The sequence below is a fragment of the Zingiber officinale genome, chromosome 10B, assembly GCF_018446385.1.
Source record: "Zingiber officinale cultivar Zhangliang chromosome 10B, Zo_v1.1, whole genome shotgun sequence".
Classification (NCBI taxonomy): domain Eukaryota; kingdom Viridiplantae; phylum Streptophyta; class Magnoliopsida; order Zingiberales; family Zingiberaceae; genus Zingiber; species Zingiber officinale.
The window spans coordinates 2,156,877-2,174,112 of NC_056005.1; the positions used below are offsets into that span (position 1 = coordinate 2,156,877).

General features: G+C 36.7%; 1 protein-coding gene across 3 annotated transcripts in view; it reads left to right on the forward strand.

The window, feature by feature from the left end:
- LOC122029354 (phosphatidylinositol 3-kinase, root isoform) overlaps positions 1 to 12,791 on the forward strand; it is a 33,732-nt gene extending 20,941 nt beyond the window's left edge. For 2 of the 3 annotated variants that reach the window (XR_006125017.1, XR_006125016.1), the window contains exons 16-19: positions 8,771 to 8,914; positions 11,535 to 11,682; positions 11,769 to 11,995; positions 12,607 to 12,791. Coding sequence is in view for 1 of the 3 variants with exons in the window: in XM_042588303.1 (XP_042444237.1) it covers positions 8,771 to 8,914; positions 11,535 to 11,682; positions 11,769 to 11,906 (430 nt within the window). In the remaining 2 variants the exon portion in view is untranslated. The remainder of the gene's footprint in view (positions 1 to 8,770; positions 8,915 to 11,534; positions 11,683 to 11,768; positions 11,996 to 12,606) is intronic. The other variant, XM_042588303.1, reaches the window with a different exon arrangement.
- The last annotated feature ends 4,445 nt before the right edge of the window (positions 12,792 to 17,236 follow it).

Consider the following 17,236-nt stretch of genomic DNA (forward strand, 5'->3'; position numbering starts at 1 on the left):
TCAGCTTTATCAAGAAAATAAATCTTCAGAGACTCCATTGTATTTAATACAGCGTGAATTTTAGCATCTATAGTTGATTTGGGAGGATTAAACTTCCCGCTTGCATATGCATAAATTTTCTCTGAGGATATAGAGTCGAATTTATTTCTCTTCCACTTGCATATACCTCCCCAGCCATCCATGCATCCATCAACTTCTAAAATAATGTAACATTCCGGGGGGGGGGGGGTATTTCCAGGTCTGGAAGTTGTTGAACCTTTTCCTTAATTTGTTTTATCAGGTTCCAATCCTGTTCATTCAACTTCTTTTCTCCTTTGGGTGAAGTTTTAGCATATAAAGGTCCAAGCAATTTTCCAAGATTAGGAATATAATTCCTGGCATAATTTAAAAGACCTAACCATGATCTCATACCTTTTGTAGTTTTGAGCTCACTGTCTTTAAAATCAGCAATTTTTGAGATAACATGTGGTTGTAATTTAATTCTGCAATTACCAATAATTGCTCCGAGGAATTCAATCTCAGTTACTGCAACCTTCATCTTGGTAGGACTTAATATGAGTCCATTTAATTGGCAAATATTGAGCATCTGTTGGAGATGCTGCTCATGACTCTTCTTATCTGGAGAGAAAACTAAAATGTCGTCAATATAAACAGCAATAAAATCCTCTGTTCCTTTGAAACAGAGATCCATCTTTCGTTGAAATATTGCTGGGGCATTTTTCAAGCCAAATGACATTACTAGCCATTCATACAGTCCGTCAGGTACCCAGAATGCGGTCCATTCTATGGAATCTGGATGCATAGCTACTTGATGGAATCCGCTCTTTAGGTCAAACTTGGAAAAGATACAACTATTGCTTACCTTCTTTAAAATGGTATTAATACCAGGAAGGCTATACTGGTCTTTATGAGTTATATCATTGAGACGCTTATAATTAAACACCAGTCTTTCTTTGCCTTTCTTTTCTTTTCCAGTATCAGGATCAATGGTAGTACCTGAGTTGACAATAATAGCAGTTGTTCTATGTCGGCTTTTGCTAGGTCTGATGATGCCTAGGTCCAATAAGGACTTAATATGTTTAGAAAATGCCTCCTTCTGGATTGGAGTAAGATGTTTGAGAGGCCGATCTTCAATTATGAATTCTGGATTTTTGATATCCAGATGACAAAGAATTTTGTTTTTCTGCCAGTGTTGGAGAGGATTTTCTCCAATAATTCCTTGTTTCTTCAACTGCTGTAATAAAGGATCAAACCTTTGTTTAAGTGATGGGCTGATTCGTTCAGCCGAATATATCACCATCTCCTTGATTTGAATATATTCATCTTCATCTAGATCCAACTCTCCGATTGCTGCATTTACAGATGGTAAAGTATTTATAGTTGTTAAATTTTTGTAAAAAGTTACCATATTGCCTTCAATGCGGAGTCCCCCATGCATTGCTCGGATGAAGTTACACCCAATAATGAACTGAATATTATCCCCAAGAACCATTGGAAAACTATAAGTATAGGGAATTCTGAAAATATTGTCCCCAATAATCATTCGTCCATTTTTTAACTTCATGTTAGCGGACTGTTGTGAGTTGATACCGCTAAAATTTACCACAAACGTATTTTGCTCCAGAGCATCTTTTGGGACGGACTTTGGTCTACACAACATGTTGTTGCACCGGTATCCAGAATTGCCTTTAGCTTGAACTTAGGAATACCTGGTATATCCATTTCCACAGTTAAATTATATAGCATATTTTTTACTAACCGTGGGCTTGATGTAGCTGGTTTTGATACACTTGTAATTGTTTCCTCAATAAACATATTTGCAGCTTCTTCTTCAAGGTCTTGAAAGTCCTTTTGTAAATCTTGTTCTAGCCGCAAAGCTTCCCATTGTGATTTGTAGTATGTAACTTCCTCTTTTAACCTCCGGATTTCTTCTTCACACCAGATGATATAATTTCTCTGCTCCTGTATTAAGTTCATAGGATAAAACGGAGTTGCAGGTGCAGGGGTTACAGGTACCTCTTTGTTAAAGTAGTAGGGCCCACATAAATTACACACTGTAAGGTAGCATTCTGGACAGTGTATCCTGGCCCTTTGAACAGTTGTTCTTTTGCAACAGGTACAAGTAGTTGATTGTGGAGCAAGAATTTTTTCATTGTGCTTCCACTGATGCAGACAGTTTGACTGTGCATCCGTCAATTTAATCTGTTGCCTATATCCTCCATCTTCCAAACCTAACATGTATAATGAGTTTATTTGCAAGGTTTGAACAGAGTGTTGTACCTCGAGAATATCATCTTCTCCCTCTGAAATACTGTAAATGGCGTCACTTTGAGCTTCTCCCTCTTGTACGGATAAGATATCATAATCCTCAGGAATTTCTAACTGCTCAAAAATTGCCACCCTTTTGACATTTCTTTTATCATTAGGACAGTCTCTTGCAAAATGTCCCTCTTGACCACATAAATAACACTTGCATTTTTTGTTTCTCAATAAATGCTTACGCTTTTCAATTCGAGCATGAGTGTTATGTGGTTTACCTTTATAGGTTTTTGATTGTCGGATCCCCATTCGCTTAGATCCAGCCTTTTGATAATACCCTGGGATGGGTATTTGGTTACAAAAAGATAGATCCTTCAATGATCTTTTGAATGCAGCATCCTTGCATTCCTGCTCAAGAAATTTATGAGCAAATATAATTCTTGGAAAAACTCCTACTGTCAGACCAGGATGCTTTGCTTCAAAGGCTGTTTTGATTCTATTTCCGAGATCCCCTGGCATTTTTAACCAAAATTTTTCTGAAGGTTCCGGTCCTGCAAAAAGGCGTCCAGTCTTTGCTGCCAGTCTCATATAATCATTGATGTACTGAATTATGTGTTTAACATTATCACAAGATAATTTCTCTAAATCCCTATATGCTGAATTTTGGACTTCAGTTGATCCCTGAGTAGGGTCTTCAGCAGAGAATACTCGTCTCATTTGTGATAAAATATTTTGTGTACCCTCTCGCCCTTCACTGATGGCAATAAGGGCATTATATTCAGTAGGGTAAGTCATCCTCCATTGAATCCATGTGATCTTCTCAATTCCGCCCAACAGATTTTCGATAAACTCTATTTTTTCTTTAGAATCTGAGAAGGCTTGTGCTGCAACAAAATTCTTAGTAATGGATTCCCATCTCGAGAAGGCATCATCAAATAAATTTAATTGTTCTGGAATAACAAAAAGGGCCCCACTCTGTTGCTGTGCTGATGGTAGGGTCCATAATTCATTATTCATTCCTCCTTTGAATTTTGCTTTAGGAGGTTGCTGCTCTTATATGGGCTGAAAACTTGGGTCGGGGGTATTATTGGCTGGTGGATATCCAGGTGGCCCCATTGCTGTGTCTTGAGGGGGTCGATATGGAGAAATCACCGTACTGGTTGAATATATCTGTTCTTCCCCAATTAAATTTTTAGTCAACCTCTGAATACTTGGATATTCCAGTTCACAATTTGCAGCAATAAGTTGAACAATTTCTTCATAATTATCTGCTTGTAATTCAAGAGCATGTTCTATCCTCCCACCACCTTCGCTGGCGAATGGATTAGTCCATTCATTATCTGAATCGGTGTCCCAAATTGGCTTTGTATTGGATAGTGAGGATAAATACTGAATATAGTCAAGGTAGGAATCAGGTTCCTCCTCATAGTTTAAAGTAGTGTCCATGGACTGCGGTACAGAGGCCCCTGGGCTTGTAGTCGCTGCATGGGCTTCCTTAAAACATATGTGGGAAGAATCAGTTTCCACCAAAACTGCCAGTTTTTCCTGTGGCATTAATAAGGAAAAAATATCCTGCGTTGAAAGTTTATGCGGTTCTTGAGAGGAAGAGGCTTCATTAATTGGTAAAAAGACAGAATGATGATCAGTGGATCCAAAGCCCTGATCTCCTCTTTCAGTGTAACTTAGATGAGGAACTTCATATACTTCTGGCATAGCTATTTTCTCAAGGATTAGTTGTGCAATATCTTGTTGAGAAGTAATAAGTATAGGAAGGCTAGTTCTATTAAACAGAAGAACTTGTACCTCACCCCGATAGTCTGAATCAATTACTCCCGCTCATACTTCAATTCCATGTTTCCATGCCTCTAAGTTACACTGAAAGAGGAGATCAGGGCTTTGGATCCTCTGATCATCATTCTGTCTTTTTACCAATTAATGAAGCCTCTTCCTCTCAAGAACCGCATAAACTTTCAACGCAGGATATTTTTTCCTTATTAATGCCACAGGAAAAACTGGCAGTTTTAGTGGAAACTGATTCTTCCCACATATGTTTTAAGGAAGCCCATGCAGCGACTACAAGCCCAGGGGCCTCTGTACCGCAGTCCATGGACACTACTTTAAACTATGAGGAGGAACCTGATTCCTACCTTGACTATATTCAGTATTTATCCTCACTATCCAATACAAAGCCAATTTGGGACACCGATTCAGATAATGAATGGACTAATCCATTCGCCAGCGAAGGTGGTGGGAGGATAGAACATGCTCTTGAATTACAAGCAGATAATTATGAAGAAATTGTTCAACTTATTGCTGCAAATTGTGAACTGGAATATCCAAGTATTCAGAGGTTGACTGAAAATTTAATTGGGGAAGAACAGATATATTCAACCAGTACGGTGATTTCTCCATATCGACCCCCTCAAGACACAGCAATGGGGCCACCTGGATATCCACCAGCCAATAATACCCCCGGCCCAAGTTTTCAGCCCATATATGAGCAGCAACCTCCTAAAGCAAAATTCAAAGGAGGAATGAATAATGAGTTATGGACCCTACCATCAGCACAGCAACAGAGTGGGGCCCTTTTTGTTATTCCAGAACAATTAAATTTATTTGATGATGCCTTCTCGAGATGGGAATCCATTACTAAGAATTTTGTTGCAGCACAAGCCTTCTCAGATTCTAAAGAAAAAATAGAGTTTATCGAAAATCTGTTGGGCGGAATTGAGAAGATCACATGGATTCAATGGAGGATGACTTACCCTACTGAATATGATGCCCTTATTGCCATCAGTGAAGGGCGAGAAGGTACACAAAATATTTTATCACAAATGAGACGAGTATTCTCTGCTGAAGACCCTACTCAGGGATCAACTGAAGTCCAAAATTCAGCATATAGGGATTTAGAGAAATTATCTTGTGATAATGTTAAACACATAATTCAGTACATCAATGATTATATGAGACTGGATGCCTTTTTGCAGGACCGGAACTTTCAGAAAAATTTTGGTTAAAAATGTCAGGGGATCTCGGAAATAGAATCAAAACAGCCTTTGAAGCAAAGCATCCTGGTCTGACAGTAGGAGTTTTTCCAAGAATTATATTTGCTCATAAATTTCTTGAGCAGGAATGCAAGGATGCTGCATTCAAAAGATCATTGAAGGATCTATCTTTTTGTAACCAAATACCCATCCCAGGGTATTATCAAAAGGCTGGATCTAAGCGAATGGGGATCCGACAATCAAAAACCTATAAAGGTAAACCACATAACACTCATGCTCGAATTGAAAAGCGTAAGCATTTATTGAGAAACAAAAAATGCAAGTGTTATTTATGTGGTCAAGAGGGACATTTTGCAAGAGACTGTCCTAATGATAAAAGAAATGTCAAAAGGGTGGCAATTTTTGAGCAGTTAGAAATTCCTGAGGATTATGATATCTTATCCGTACAAGAGGGAGAAGCTCAAAGTGACGCCATTTACAGTATTTCAGAGGGAGAAGATGATATTCTCGAGGTACAACACTTTGTTCAAACCTTGCAAATAAACTCATTATACATGTTAGGTTTGGAAGATGGAGGATATAGGCAACAGATTAAATTGACGGATGCACAGTCAAACTGTCTGCATCAGTGGAAGCACAATGAAAAAATTCTTGCTCCACAATCAACTACTTGTACCTGTTGCAAAAGAACAACTGTTCAAAGGGCCAGGATACACTGTCCAGAATGCTACCTTACAGTGTGTAATTTATGTGGGCCCTACTACTTTAACAAAGAGGTACCTGTAACCCCTGCACCTGCAACTCCGTTTTATCCTATGAACTTAATACAGGAGCAGAGAAATTATATCATCTGGTGTGAAGAAGAAATCCGGAGGTTAAAAGAGGAAGTTATATACTACAAATCACAATGGGAAGCTTTGCGGCTAGAACAAGATTTACAAAAGGACTTTCAAGACCTTGAAGAAGAAGCTGCAAATATGTTTATTGAGGAAACAATTGCAAGTGTATCAAAACCAGCTACATCAAGCCCACGGTTAGTAAAAAATATGCTATATAATTTAACTGTGGAAATGGATATACCAGGTATTCCTAAGTTCAAGCTAAAGGCAATTCTGGATACCGGTGCAACAACATGTTGTGTAGACCAAAGTCCGTCCCAAAAGATGCTCTGGAGCAAAATACGTTTGTGGTAAATTTTAGCGGTATCAACTCACAACAGTCCGCTAACATGAAGTTAAAAAATGGACGAATGATTATTGGGGACAATATTTTCAGAATTCCCTATACTTATAGTTTTCCAATGGTTCTTGGGGATAATATTCAGTTCATTATTGGGTGTAACTTCATCCGAGCAATGCATGGGGGACTCCGCATTGAAGGCAATATGGTAACTTTTTACAAAAATTTAACAACTATAAATACTTTACCATCTGTAAATGCAGCAATCGGAGAGTTGGATCTAGATGAAGATGAATATATTCAAATCAAGGAGATGGTAAGCGTCTCAATGATATAACTCATAAAGACCAGTATAGCCTTCCTGGTATTAATACCATTTTAAAGAAGGTAAGCAATAGTTGTATCTTTTCCAAGTTTGACCTAAAGAGCGGATTCCATCAAGTAGCTATGTATCCAGATTCCATAGAATGGACCGCATTCTGGGTACCTGACGGACTGTATGAATGACTAGTAATGCCATTTGGCTTGAAAAATGCCCCAACAATATTTCAACGAAAGATGGATCTCTGTTTCAAAGGAACAGAGGATTTTATTGCTGTTTATATTGACGACATTTTAGTTTTCTCTCCAGATGAGAAGAGTCATGAGCAGCATCTCCAACAGATGCTCAATATTTGCCAATTAAATGGACTCATATTAAGTCCTACCAAGATGAAGGTTGCAGTAACTGAAATTGAATTCCTCGGCGCAATTATTGGTAATTGCAGAATTAAATTACAACCACATGTTATCTCAAAAATTGCTGATTTTAAAGACAGTGAGCTCAAAGCTACAAAAGGTATGAGATCATGGTTAGGTCTTTTAAATTATGCCAGGAATTATATTCCTAATCTTGGAAAATTGCTTGGACCTTTATATGCTAAAACTTCACCCAAAGGAGAAAAGAAGTTGAATGAACAGGATTGGAACCTGATAAAACAAATTAAGGAAAAGGTTCAACAACTTCCAGACCTGGAAATACCCCCCCCCGGAATGTTACATTATTTTAGAAGTTGATGGATGCATGGATGGCTGGGGAGGTATATGCAAGTGGAAGAGAAATAAATTCGACTCTATATCCTCAGAGAAAATTTGTGCATATGCAAGCGGGAAGTTTAATCTTCCCAAATCAACTATAGATGCTGAAATTCACGTTGTATTAAATACAATGGAGTCTCTGAAGATTTATTTTCTTGATAAAGCTGAACTTCTTATAAGAACAGATTGTCAAACTATAATCAGCTTCTTTGGGAAGACAGCAAACCACAAACCATCACGAGTCAGATGACTTTCTTTTACTGATTATATTACTGGAGCAGGACCGATAATCAAATTTGAACACATTGATGGCAAAAATAATCAGGTAGTTGATTCTCTTTCTCGACTAATAACAGTGTTAACTTTTTCAGAATGGCCGGAACAAGACCTTGGCAGGCTAGCCCTGGTTCCACAAGCACTCAAGGAACTCGAGAGGAGACCCAACCAGGAGGCCCAGGAGATGTTGATCAAGGCCCTGAAGGCCCTCTCAGCCTCGCTGAACAGTACCAACGAGAATCAAGTAAACGCCATAATCAGCCAGTCCTACTCACCAGATTCGACCAAATCTCTGAAGATTTGCATCAATTGGAACAAAGAGCTGCAGTGCAAGCAATCAATGCGCTCCAGCAGTTACGTATCATCCACTCACTAAAGTTACAAGAGTGCAATAAGTGCAGAGGAAAGGACAACTGGTGGAATGATTGGTACCCAGCTGTCAAGCAATGTGATGACCAACTGACACAAGCATCTTATCTTCTGCAAGACTGCGTTTCTCGCATGCGTAATTTTAAAGTTTGAAGCATGATGGACCCGACGAAAGACCACTCAACCGATGTCCATTAAAGTAGCTTTATTAAAGTAGCTTTATTAAAGTAGCTTTGTGAAAGTAGCTTTATGAAGCACTATGAAGATTCCTTCTGATCTTCTTATTTGAAGAACGTGTTGATGGGGCCCAATGAGCACCCAGCGTTTTCTATAAGAAGAAACTCTTGCAAGGAATTCAGGCATAACCTGAACCTTACTTGAGTCAGTGGAAATCAAGTTTGTAATCCTAGAAGTTTGCAAGTCAGTTTTAGTTGCCAAGCCTCTCTTTCTGTGTTTCTTTGTGTTTCTGCACGTTCGTTCTCATTCACCTCTTCCATTCGTGTTCTTCCATTTTTCGCGTTCTCGCTTCCACCCCCTTAATATACTGACTTTTTTTGTATACTTTTCAATTTTCCTACCTTTCATTTTTCTAATGTGACTTTCAGGCATTTGGACAACCTCCTCCTCCGAGATGACGGTCGCCTCTTTCATGTGGACTTTGGCTATATATTAGGTAGAGATCCTAAGCCATTTCCACCACCCATGAAACTCTGCAAGGAAATGGTTGAGGCCATGGGTGGAGCTGAAAGGTATATTGAGACATCTAAGATAGTATGTATTCTTTATATTTATGAAATGCCTGCCAATTTAATATAGGCACAACTAAATTTGCAACTTTGAAATGATGCATATAATTCTATGTTGCTGTAATTTTCCATGGGTATCCTGTCATTCTCAGATTTTTTGGCATTTGAATCACCCTTTCACTGGCTTGGGTCATTTATTAGAATTCTTGTTTGACCAAATTATGCACTACAAATATTTATGGAACAAATAGATAGTAACCATTTGTATAGAATCTGATGATAGCTTTGCCAAATCAACATAAATATGCTTAATCTTTCTTTTGATTCGTAAAATGTTTGCCAAATCATGACATTAGAGACAGTAATAGCAGACTGATAGCTTCATTGTTCTTGTTGAATATTGGTATGGCTAGAAAATTACCCTAACATGCTTCCTTAGAAGTAGATGGATGAGTCACAGGCCTTACTAACGGCTGCAATGCCAAATAGCACACAACTATTCAATGCAATAGTAGGCAACAACACGTTTCATGATCTCATACTCGAATTATGTGCACATCGCTAGATTAAAGTTCCAGTGTGCTAAATGGCTTGTCAACTAACAGCTCACCACAATTTTTAAAAACAGATTAATGGCTAAAAATATCTTGTCTATTCTGATTTTTTTTTTTACTTTAACAAACAGTGTCCTAATTTATTCAATTTTATAACTATTCTATTCAATTTCATAACAATCAATCTGTAACTAACCCTTTAAAATTCAGCACTTCACTGCATGAAATCGCAGTTCTTGGTTTATAATGCTAGTATTGGGTGGTCTAAAAACAAGCTAGCTATTGATTTGTCAAGAGATAACAATTCTTATGTTCCTAGTAAAAAGAATGGATTCTTTGAATCCCTTCAAACCTTAGTACTTAATTTGAACTTTCATGCTTGGAATTTATTAGAACAAATTGTTTTTAATTGAAAAATACATGTGGTTTTAGGAGAAGGATATTCATTATAACGTTTGGACAAAAAGATCATATATTTTGTCTTTAATTCTTTTCTTGGATTAATGTAATACTATGGTATAGCTACTCGTTCTTTACATGTAACATAGTGTTGGGGTACTTAGGAAATAATACTTGTAAAAAGTTAGTGTATAAATGTTGAGAATACTTAGATGGATGTGTGAAATTAATAGTAAAAAAATAAATTAGAAATATTCACAAGAGAGAAAATAGGTTAAAATGATATAGACATCCCTAAAGAAAATGAGATATTAAGATGAGTTGGAAGTGTGAGGATAAAGAAAGTTGAGTGGAAATTGCAAGCAAACAAATAACAAGTAGGCGTTTAACTATTTGAGGTTTGCTACATGTGTCATATTCTAGTATTGAACTATATGTAAGGTTATATTGTTAGTAATATTTAGATCTTTTAGATCTTTTAGATCACTTATTACATTAAAACATAGTTTTTCTTTGATTTCCCTCTACTTTTCACACCTCAATTCTGATCCATTTTAACTTGTGTTTTTTTTTGGAATAGCCATATCATCTTAACATTCTTTTTCTCTCATTTTATCATTTTTATAGCTATACTTATTTACTCTTAGATAAAAACATGACTTGAGAAAATTATATTTAGCATAATTAGTAGATATTTAAATGATTTTACTAGTGATATATCCTTTCCTATGGTTAAAAAATGGAATAGAATCCCCTGGCAGTAGACACACTAGATTTGTGGTTGGAATCAAATGTTGCACCACTTAGTCAAGAGAAAATATCATTCGCTGAAGAGGTTTTGTTAATTAAAGTGTAAGTTATGTAGGATCCAAATTTCATAGTAGTTTGTCCTTGGGGTGTAGCTTTACCATCTCGAGATTTGACTTAATCTGATGTGTCAACTGATGGGCATGTTTTATGGTCAGTAATACAATAGCATCTAATTATCCTCAATAGGAAATTTGTTGATTGAATATCCATGACAGTTGAAGTATCATTTGCCTTTATGTTAGGATGCTTAATTATGATTAGATTTCTGGATCTAATGGCAATGTGACCTATCTCATCAAAACATTATGGTTTGTATTTACTACAAATAGAACCATTATGAAGGTTAAATTGAGGAAGAAAGGACAACTTTAATGCTGGATGGGTATTATGGGAGAAGGTTTTTGTCTTTCTAACCTATCTTTCTATATCAACAAATAGGCTGAAGAGTAGTGTTGTGATCTTGAATAGAATAACCTTATGTAATTGAAAATTGTTTGAGGCATACTCACCAGTTGTCTACTCTGAGTCCTTATGCAGACTATCTTATTGGCATCCATACAAACACATTCCCATGAAAGAACGTGCCTCTATTTTCTTTTGAACCATTGACTATGATATTACTATTGGCTACGTAGTAAATGGTTTTCTATTTCATATGAAATATTACAAGGTTAATCTTCTGTGAGCTATATAAATTCACTGATATATGATGGAGGTTAATCTTCAAAATATTTTGAATGTTTCTCTTGGAAATTGTCTATTGTTTAATGTGTGCATGTTGGATTGACCTCTAAGTTTAGATGCTAGACCTTTAAAAAACCATTATGCATGTCATAATTTAGTTTGCTCTTCCGTTGCAGCCAATATTACACAAGATTTAAATCTTATTGTTGTGAAGCGTACAACATTTTGCGGAAATCCAGCAACCTTATATTGAACCTTTTTCATCTGATAGCTGGTTCTAACATCCCTGACATTGCTTCTGATCCTGAAAAAGGCATTCTGAAGGTGTGCTTTTGGTTCATTTCATGGTTTGTATTTCAGTAAGAATATCAAATAATATACAAGTTCACAATCTGATCATCTGTGTTTAGGTTCAAGAAAAGTTCCGTTTGGATCTGGATGATGAAGATGCCATACACTTCTTCCAGGATCTCATAACTGAGAGTGTTAGTGCCCTGTTCCCTCAAATGGTTGAAACCATCCATCGATGGGCCCAATACTGGCGTTAATTATTCTCCATGGTGGGTTTTCCCAACTTTTGTGGGCCTGTGTCAAAGTTAAGGTTGATACACGTATCTTATTATGGCCTTGCTGCTAGGTATCTTTTTTTCCCCCCTAAATTATGCACTCCATGTTGATTCCAGTCATTCTTGTATTTGCAATCTGAAAGAATTATGCTTATCGATTCATTCTTGTACACTTGTAAGCCTTCAATTCTACTCCATAATTCCCATGCAGTCTGCAAGAATGATGCTTATAGATTCATTCTTCTACACTTATACTTAAATTCTACTCTAATTTCCATGCAATCTGCAAGAATTATGCTTATAGATTCATTCTTGTATTATAATCCCTTTCTATTCTGCTCCATATTTCCTGTTGGAAAGCCCTTGTGTTTCTTTGTGCATCCTATTATTTGTTTTTCCTTTCTAGCTGAATGACTATTTTCGACTTGGATGTGATATTTATTTCACTGAATGACCAAAATTAAAGAATAGATATTCCTATTTATCCCTTGTCAATTTCATTCCTTAAATTATTTATATAAACCAAGAACAATGAACCATGAGTTTAATGATTCTAGTCGAATGGTATATTCTTGGTAAGAATCATGCGATTTCTGATGTCTGACAAATGACTTATTCTATTTACACATTAATACGTTGTCAATTTGTATTCAGCAAGTTGAAGGGTTTACTATTTTCTCAGGGCTGGTTCCGGAATTAGCGCGCTGTATTTAGGTAGGTTCTCTTTAATGCTGGGAATAACTATCTTGTAAATTAACGATATGGTTATAGTATTAGCAATCATAAGTTAAAATTCGTTTTGTACAGTTACCATCTTCTGTTTTCAATCTAAAACATTTCTTTATGGGAATCTTGTTTTAGTATTTATTTCTGAGTAAAGATGTATTAATTCTGTATTGCTTGGTGTGGATGTACAGGCAAACATCCGTGCACAATGTCGTTGTGTATCTGCTAATCCTGCTCTAATTTCTCCGATGAGAGTCCCTCCAGGATTTTGATAATGATTTCATATTAGACTCAGTTTTTTTAAAAAGAAAATTATTTAAAATGCATATCTAAATTGTTTTTTTTTACCAAATAACATACATATTGATTGATTGATCTGAAATGTTAACACATTTAAATTTGATTGATTGATCAATCAATAATTTATTTTTTAAAATATTCTTTTATCTATTTTTCTAACCGAATTATAGGAGTGTAATCGAATCGAATTTTTGAATGTTAGAATTTAACTCATTTATAATTGAGTCGAGTTTGAATTTTATTTAACGAATATATATTCTGAATTTTATTTAACGAATATATATTCATAATTTATGAACTTTGAATTTTTATTGAGAATAAATAAACTTAATAAATATAAATTATAAATTTAAATATTTATTAAAAATTAAATTATATAGTTAGAAAAAATTATAATAATTTTATTAAAATTTATAATTTTATTTTAATAAATAAATTTAATATATTTATCTATATTTTTAGATGTAATAATTTTTTTTTTAAAAGTGTCCGAAAAAAATTATTATAGTGAAAGAAGAAGAAGAAAAAAAAAACTCCAACGTGCGCAGCTGCAATTTGGCAGCCGCTTGGCTCTAGAGCGCTCGTGGCGGCTGCGATGTTGCAGCCAAGAATAATTTCTTTAGCTAAATTATTAAAAATAAATCAAATCTACTTCATATCTCAAATTTTCTATAAAAAAAAAAATCCATTAAACGCTGGGTCTCGGGCTATACCTCTTGCAAAACTGGCAAATATAATCAAGTTTCCGGTTTTTTTTTTAAAAAAAAAATCAAGATCTGCTACACCCCAGTTCACTTATGAACGTCTGCTTTCATTTCTCTTGGCTTATAAAAGGAGTGCAGAATTTCATTCCCAAACTCTTTTACCTTAGTACCCAATGTAGGAGGCTAACTTTGAGCATTCATCGAACTCAAGCTTCTTATAACCTTTTGGTAGCCGCAATAAGAGGGGGGCGAATCTTCTGGTCCGTAAAGACTGGACCAACTCATGGTCCAACCTTTGTATTGGTGGAAGACAATGATCCTCCACCTGTTAACAGATGGGAGCCATGATCTCCCATCAATTCTCTTATCCCAGTCCAGGAGCGGATCAAGATAAGGAGACCAGAGGATCCAGTCCCCAATAAAAGAAAGACTTCAACCTTTGATATCAATCAAATTAACATGCACTGATGTCTAATTTTAAGACTAACTTTTTACTAGACTTAATTACTATGTTAGTAAGTCTATCAACAATATTCTTCAAACGGCTTGTTAATTTTAACAATTATCATCGACTCAACTAGGAATAAGCTCTATCTTGCTCCATTTATTAATCTCGATTTATCAGAAATATAAGATAGGATCTTATATTTCTAGGGGCTTAGCTTAGGGACGTTGCAAGGCTTTAGCTTAGGGACCCCTCGAGGGACGACACTTTATATCTGGGAATAGTATGAGGGTTTCAAGGAGATTTGTGGAGGAGAACTAGGGAGAATCATGCCATCTGGGCGAAGGAGGAAGGACAAGAGCAAGCCTAAGATTCTTCTCTCTTTTCTCTATTTTACTAAGATTGTAATATGATTTCTAGATTGTAATCATGGTTTGCGATTGTAACCCTATGTTTATGGGGTAAACTCTAGATTCTAGGATTAGAGAGTAGCTTCTTGCAATGTAAACACTATCTCTTTTGATTGTTCTTATTCCATGATATGTGATTTGTATTTCGGATCTAATATGTTATCACGATTTCAATGCCAAAAGTACGAAATTCGTATCCTATGAGAGATTCGGAGATAAACTGAAAGGAGAATCTGACCCTCTTATCTGTAGAAAATCGAGATGCGAGGAGTCGACTATGAGAGTAGATCAGTAAACCACGAGGAACCTAGATTATCATAGAACTTAATAGATTAATCTTAATTCGTCATCACATAGTAAGAGAACCGACATTTAGAGGTCGTGGGATCTCGTTACAAGGTCTTACTTAGGTGCAATCCCTAACTTGATCCACTCTGAATAGTCTACCTACACAAATCAACATTGAGGATAGAGATTCAAACTTAAATCAAGTGTTTACTTGCATAAAAGTGAAACTGAAGTCCTAGAATCACTTTCTCTCTGATTGACTGCAACCCTTTCTACCTTGTTATTGTTTCTCTACTGCATTACTACTTCTTTCTAGTTAAACTACTACTGCTTTGTTGTCTTACTAATCTAGTTGTCTTTCTCTTTCTTTTATATTTCCATTTTAACCGTTGATATCTGAGTTCGTGACACACTCATTTTCTCATTTAGTCCGAACTATTAAATCTATTTAGTAAGCTAGTATTCAATCACCAGTACCTGTGGATTCAATCTTTATTATTTGATCACATAACTGTGCACTTGCGGTTTATCCATATAAAGTTTTTAGTACCGTTGTCGGGGATTGACGTAGATTGATATTGGTTGAAATTCAGATTGATTGGATTAAACTATTTCTTTTCTATTTCTTTACTGTTTGTATTTGTCTTCACTTTATTTCATTGCTTTATCATTTTAGGAATCACTCTTGTTCATGCATAGAACTTCAAGGTTAGTAGATTTGCAACCTTTTGATCTGGAGTTAAATACTTGGTTCAATGAGTCATCAGTGAAACTGCTTTCTCTTAGTACAACTTTAGATATTAAAAATTCATTTGACTCATCAATTAACGGTGATCATATTTGCAAGGTTGCATAAAAAATTTTATCCTGAAAATTTCACAGATCAAGATATTGTTGCTTTGAAGTATGAATTGATACGTTATAAACTTGATGTGATGAAAAATTCGAAGATTGCTACAGTTGTTGAGTTGTGTCAGCAATTAACTTAGAGGGTGGTCAAAGGCTTATGATGGATTTAGCTTATTTTAACGTTACCTATTTCTATGACCATTACTGAGCAAGCCTTTTCAGTAATGAAGTATGTGAAGACGTCACACTTCACAATAAAATGGAAGATGACTTTATTGAAGATAGTTGGACACTATATATTGAATGAGAATTAACTAAGGATATAGATATAGATTTTATTATAAATAAATTTTATGTTTTAAAATCTCGTAGGGCGTAATTTTGTTGAATAGTATACTATAAATGATTTTTTTGTTATATATATATATATACGAAAATATTACCCTGCGGCACACATCCGTGCGGATCGGTATCCTTAAAATATGTGCATCTTTAAAATAGATTAAATCTCAAGGCATCATGGCATCTTTAAAATATGTGCAATATCCTCGTGATGTACAAAGTATCCTTAAGATTTAATCTGATCTGTCCGATCGGTAATAGGACACGGGGATAGAGAGAAATGGGGGCAGAGGATCTGAACTAGGATCGGTGAGGTGGATTGATCTACTGATCGATTCAGCCCCGCTAGATCGATCAATGGATCGATCTAGCAGGCACAAGAAAATGAAGCGGGGCTGAATCGATCAATGGATCGATTCAGCCTCGCTGGATCGATCCAGTAGACGCGAGAAGACGAAGCGGGCCAGAATCGGTCGCGACGCTAGCAGATGCAGCGCCGCCGATTCTGGCCGCGATCCGGCCGAAATCCGATCACGACCGGATCGCGACCGGATTCCGACCAGATGGCAGCCCGGATCCGGCCGTTTCGTGGCCAAAATCGATCGCGACGCTAGCAGACGCAACACTGCCAATTCTGGCCGCGATTCGGACGGAATCCGGTCATGATCGGCCGCGACGCTAGCAGATGCAGCGCCTCCGATTCTGGCGGCGATCCGGCCGAAATCCGATCATGACCGGATCGCGACCGGATTCCGGCCAGATGGCAGCCCGGATCCGACCGTTTCGTGGCCAAAATCAGTCGCGACACTAGCAGACGCAGCACTACCAATTCTGGCCGTGATTCGGTCGGAATCCGGTCACGATTCGATTGGAATCCGGTCGTGTTGTGATCCAGCCGAGGGGTGATCAGCCAGTGTCCCGTGAAGATCAGTGGCGACTGACGGGAGAAGACAAGCGGGGCTGAATCGATCCACTGATCGATTCAGCCCCACTGGATCGATCCAACACTAATTTTGATGCGCGCCGCACCAAACCGCATGGAGCGTGCCGCAGGATAACTTCTCTCTCTCTCTCTCTCTCTCTCTCTCTCTATATATATATATATATATATAAAATTTATTATATTAAGTCAACTCCGCCTAACTCTAATTTCTTGATCTGCTGACTTGAAATACATAAAATATTTTTTTTAGTTAAATACAGTTTTTTTTTGGTTCAAACATGTTCATGGACATGATTCAAAGCCAA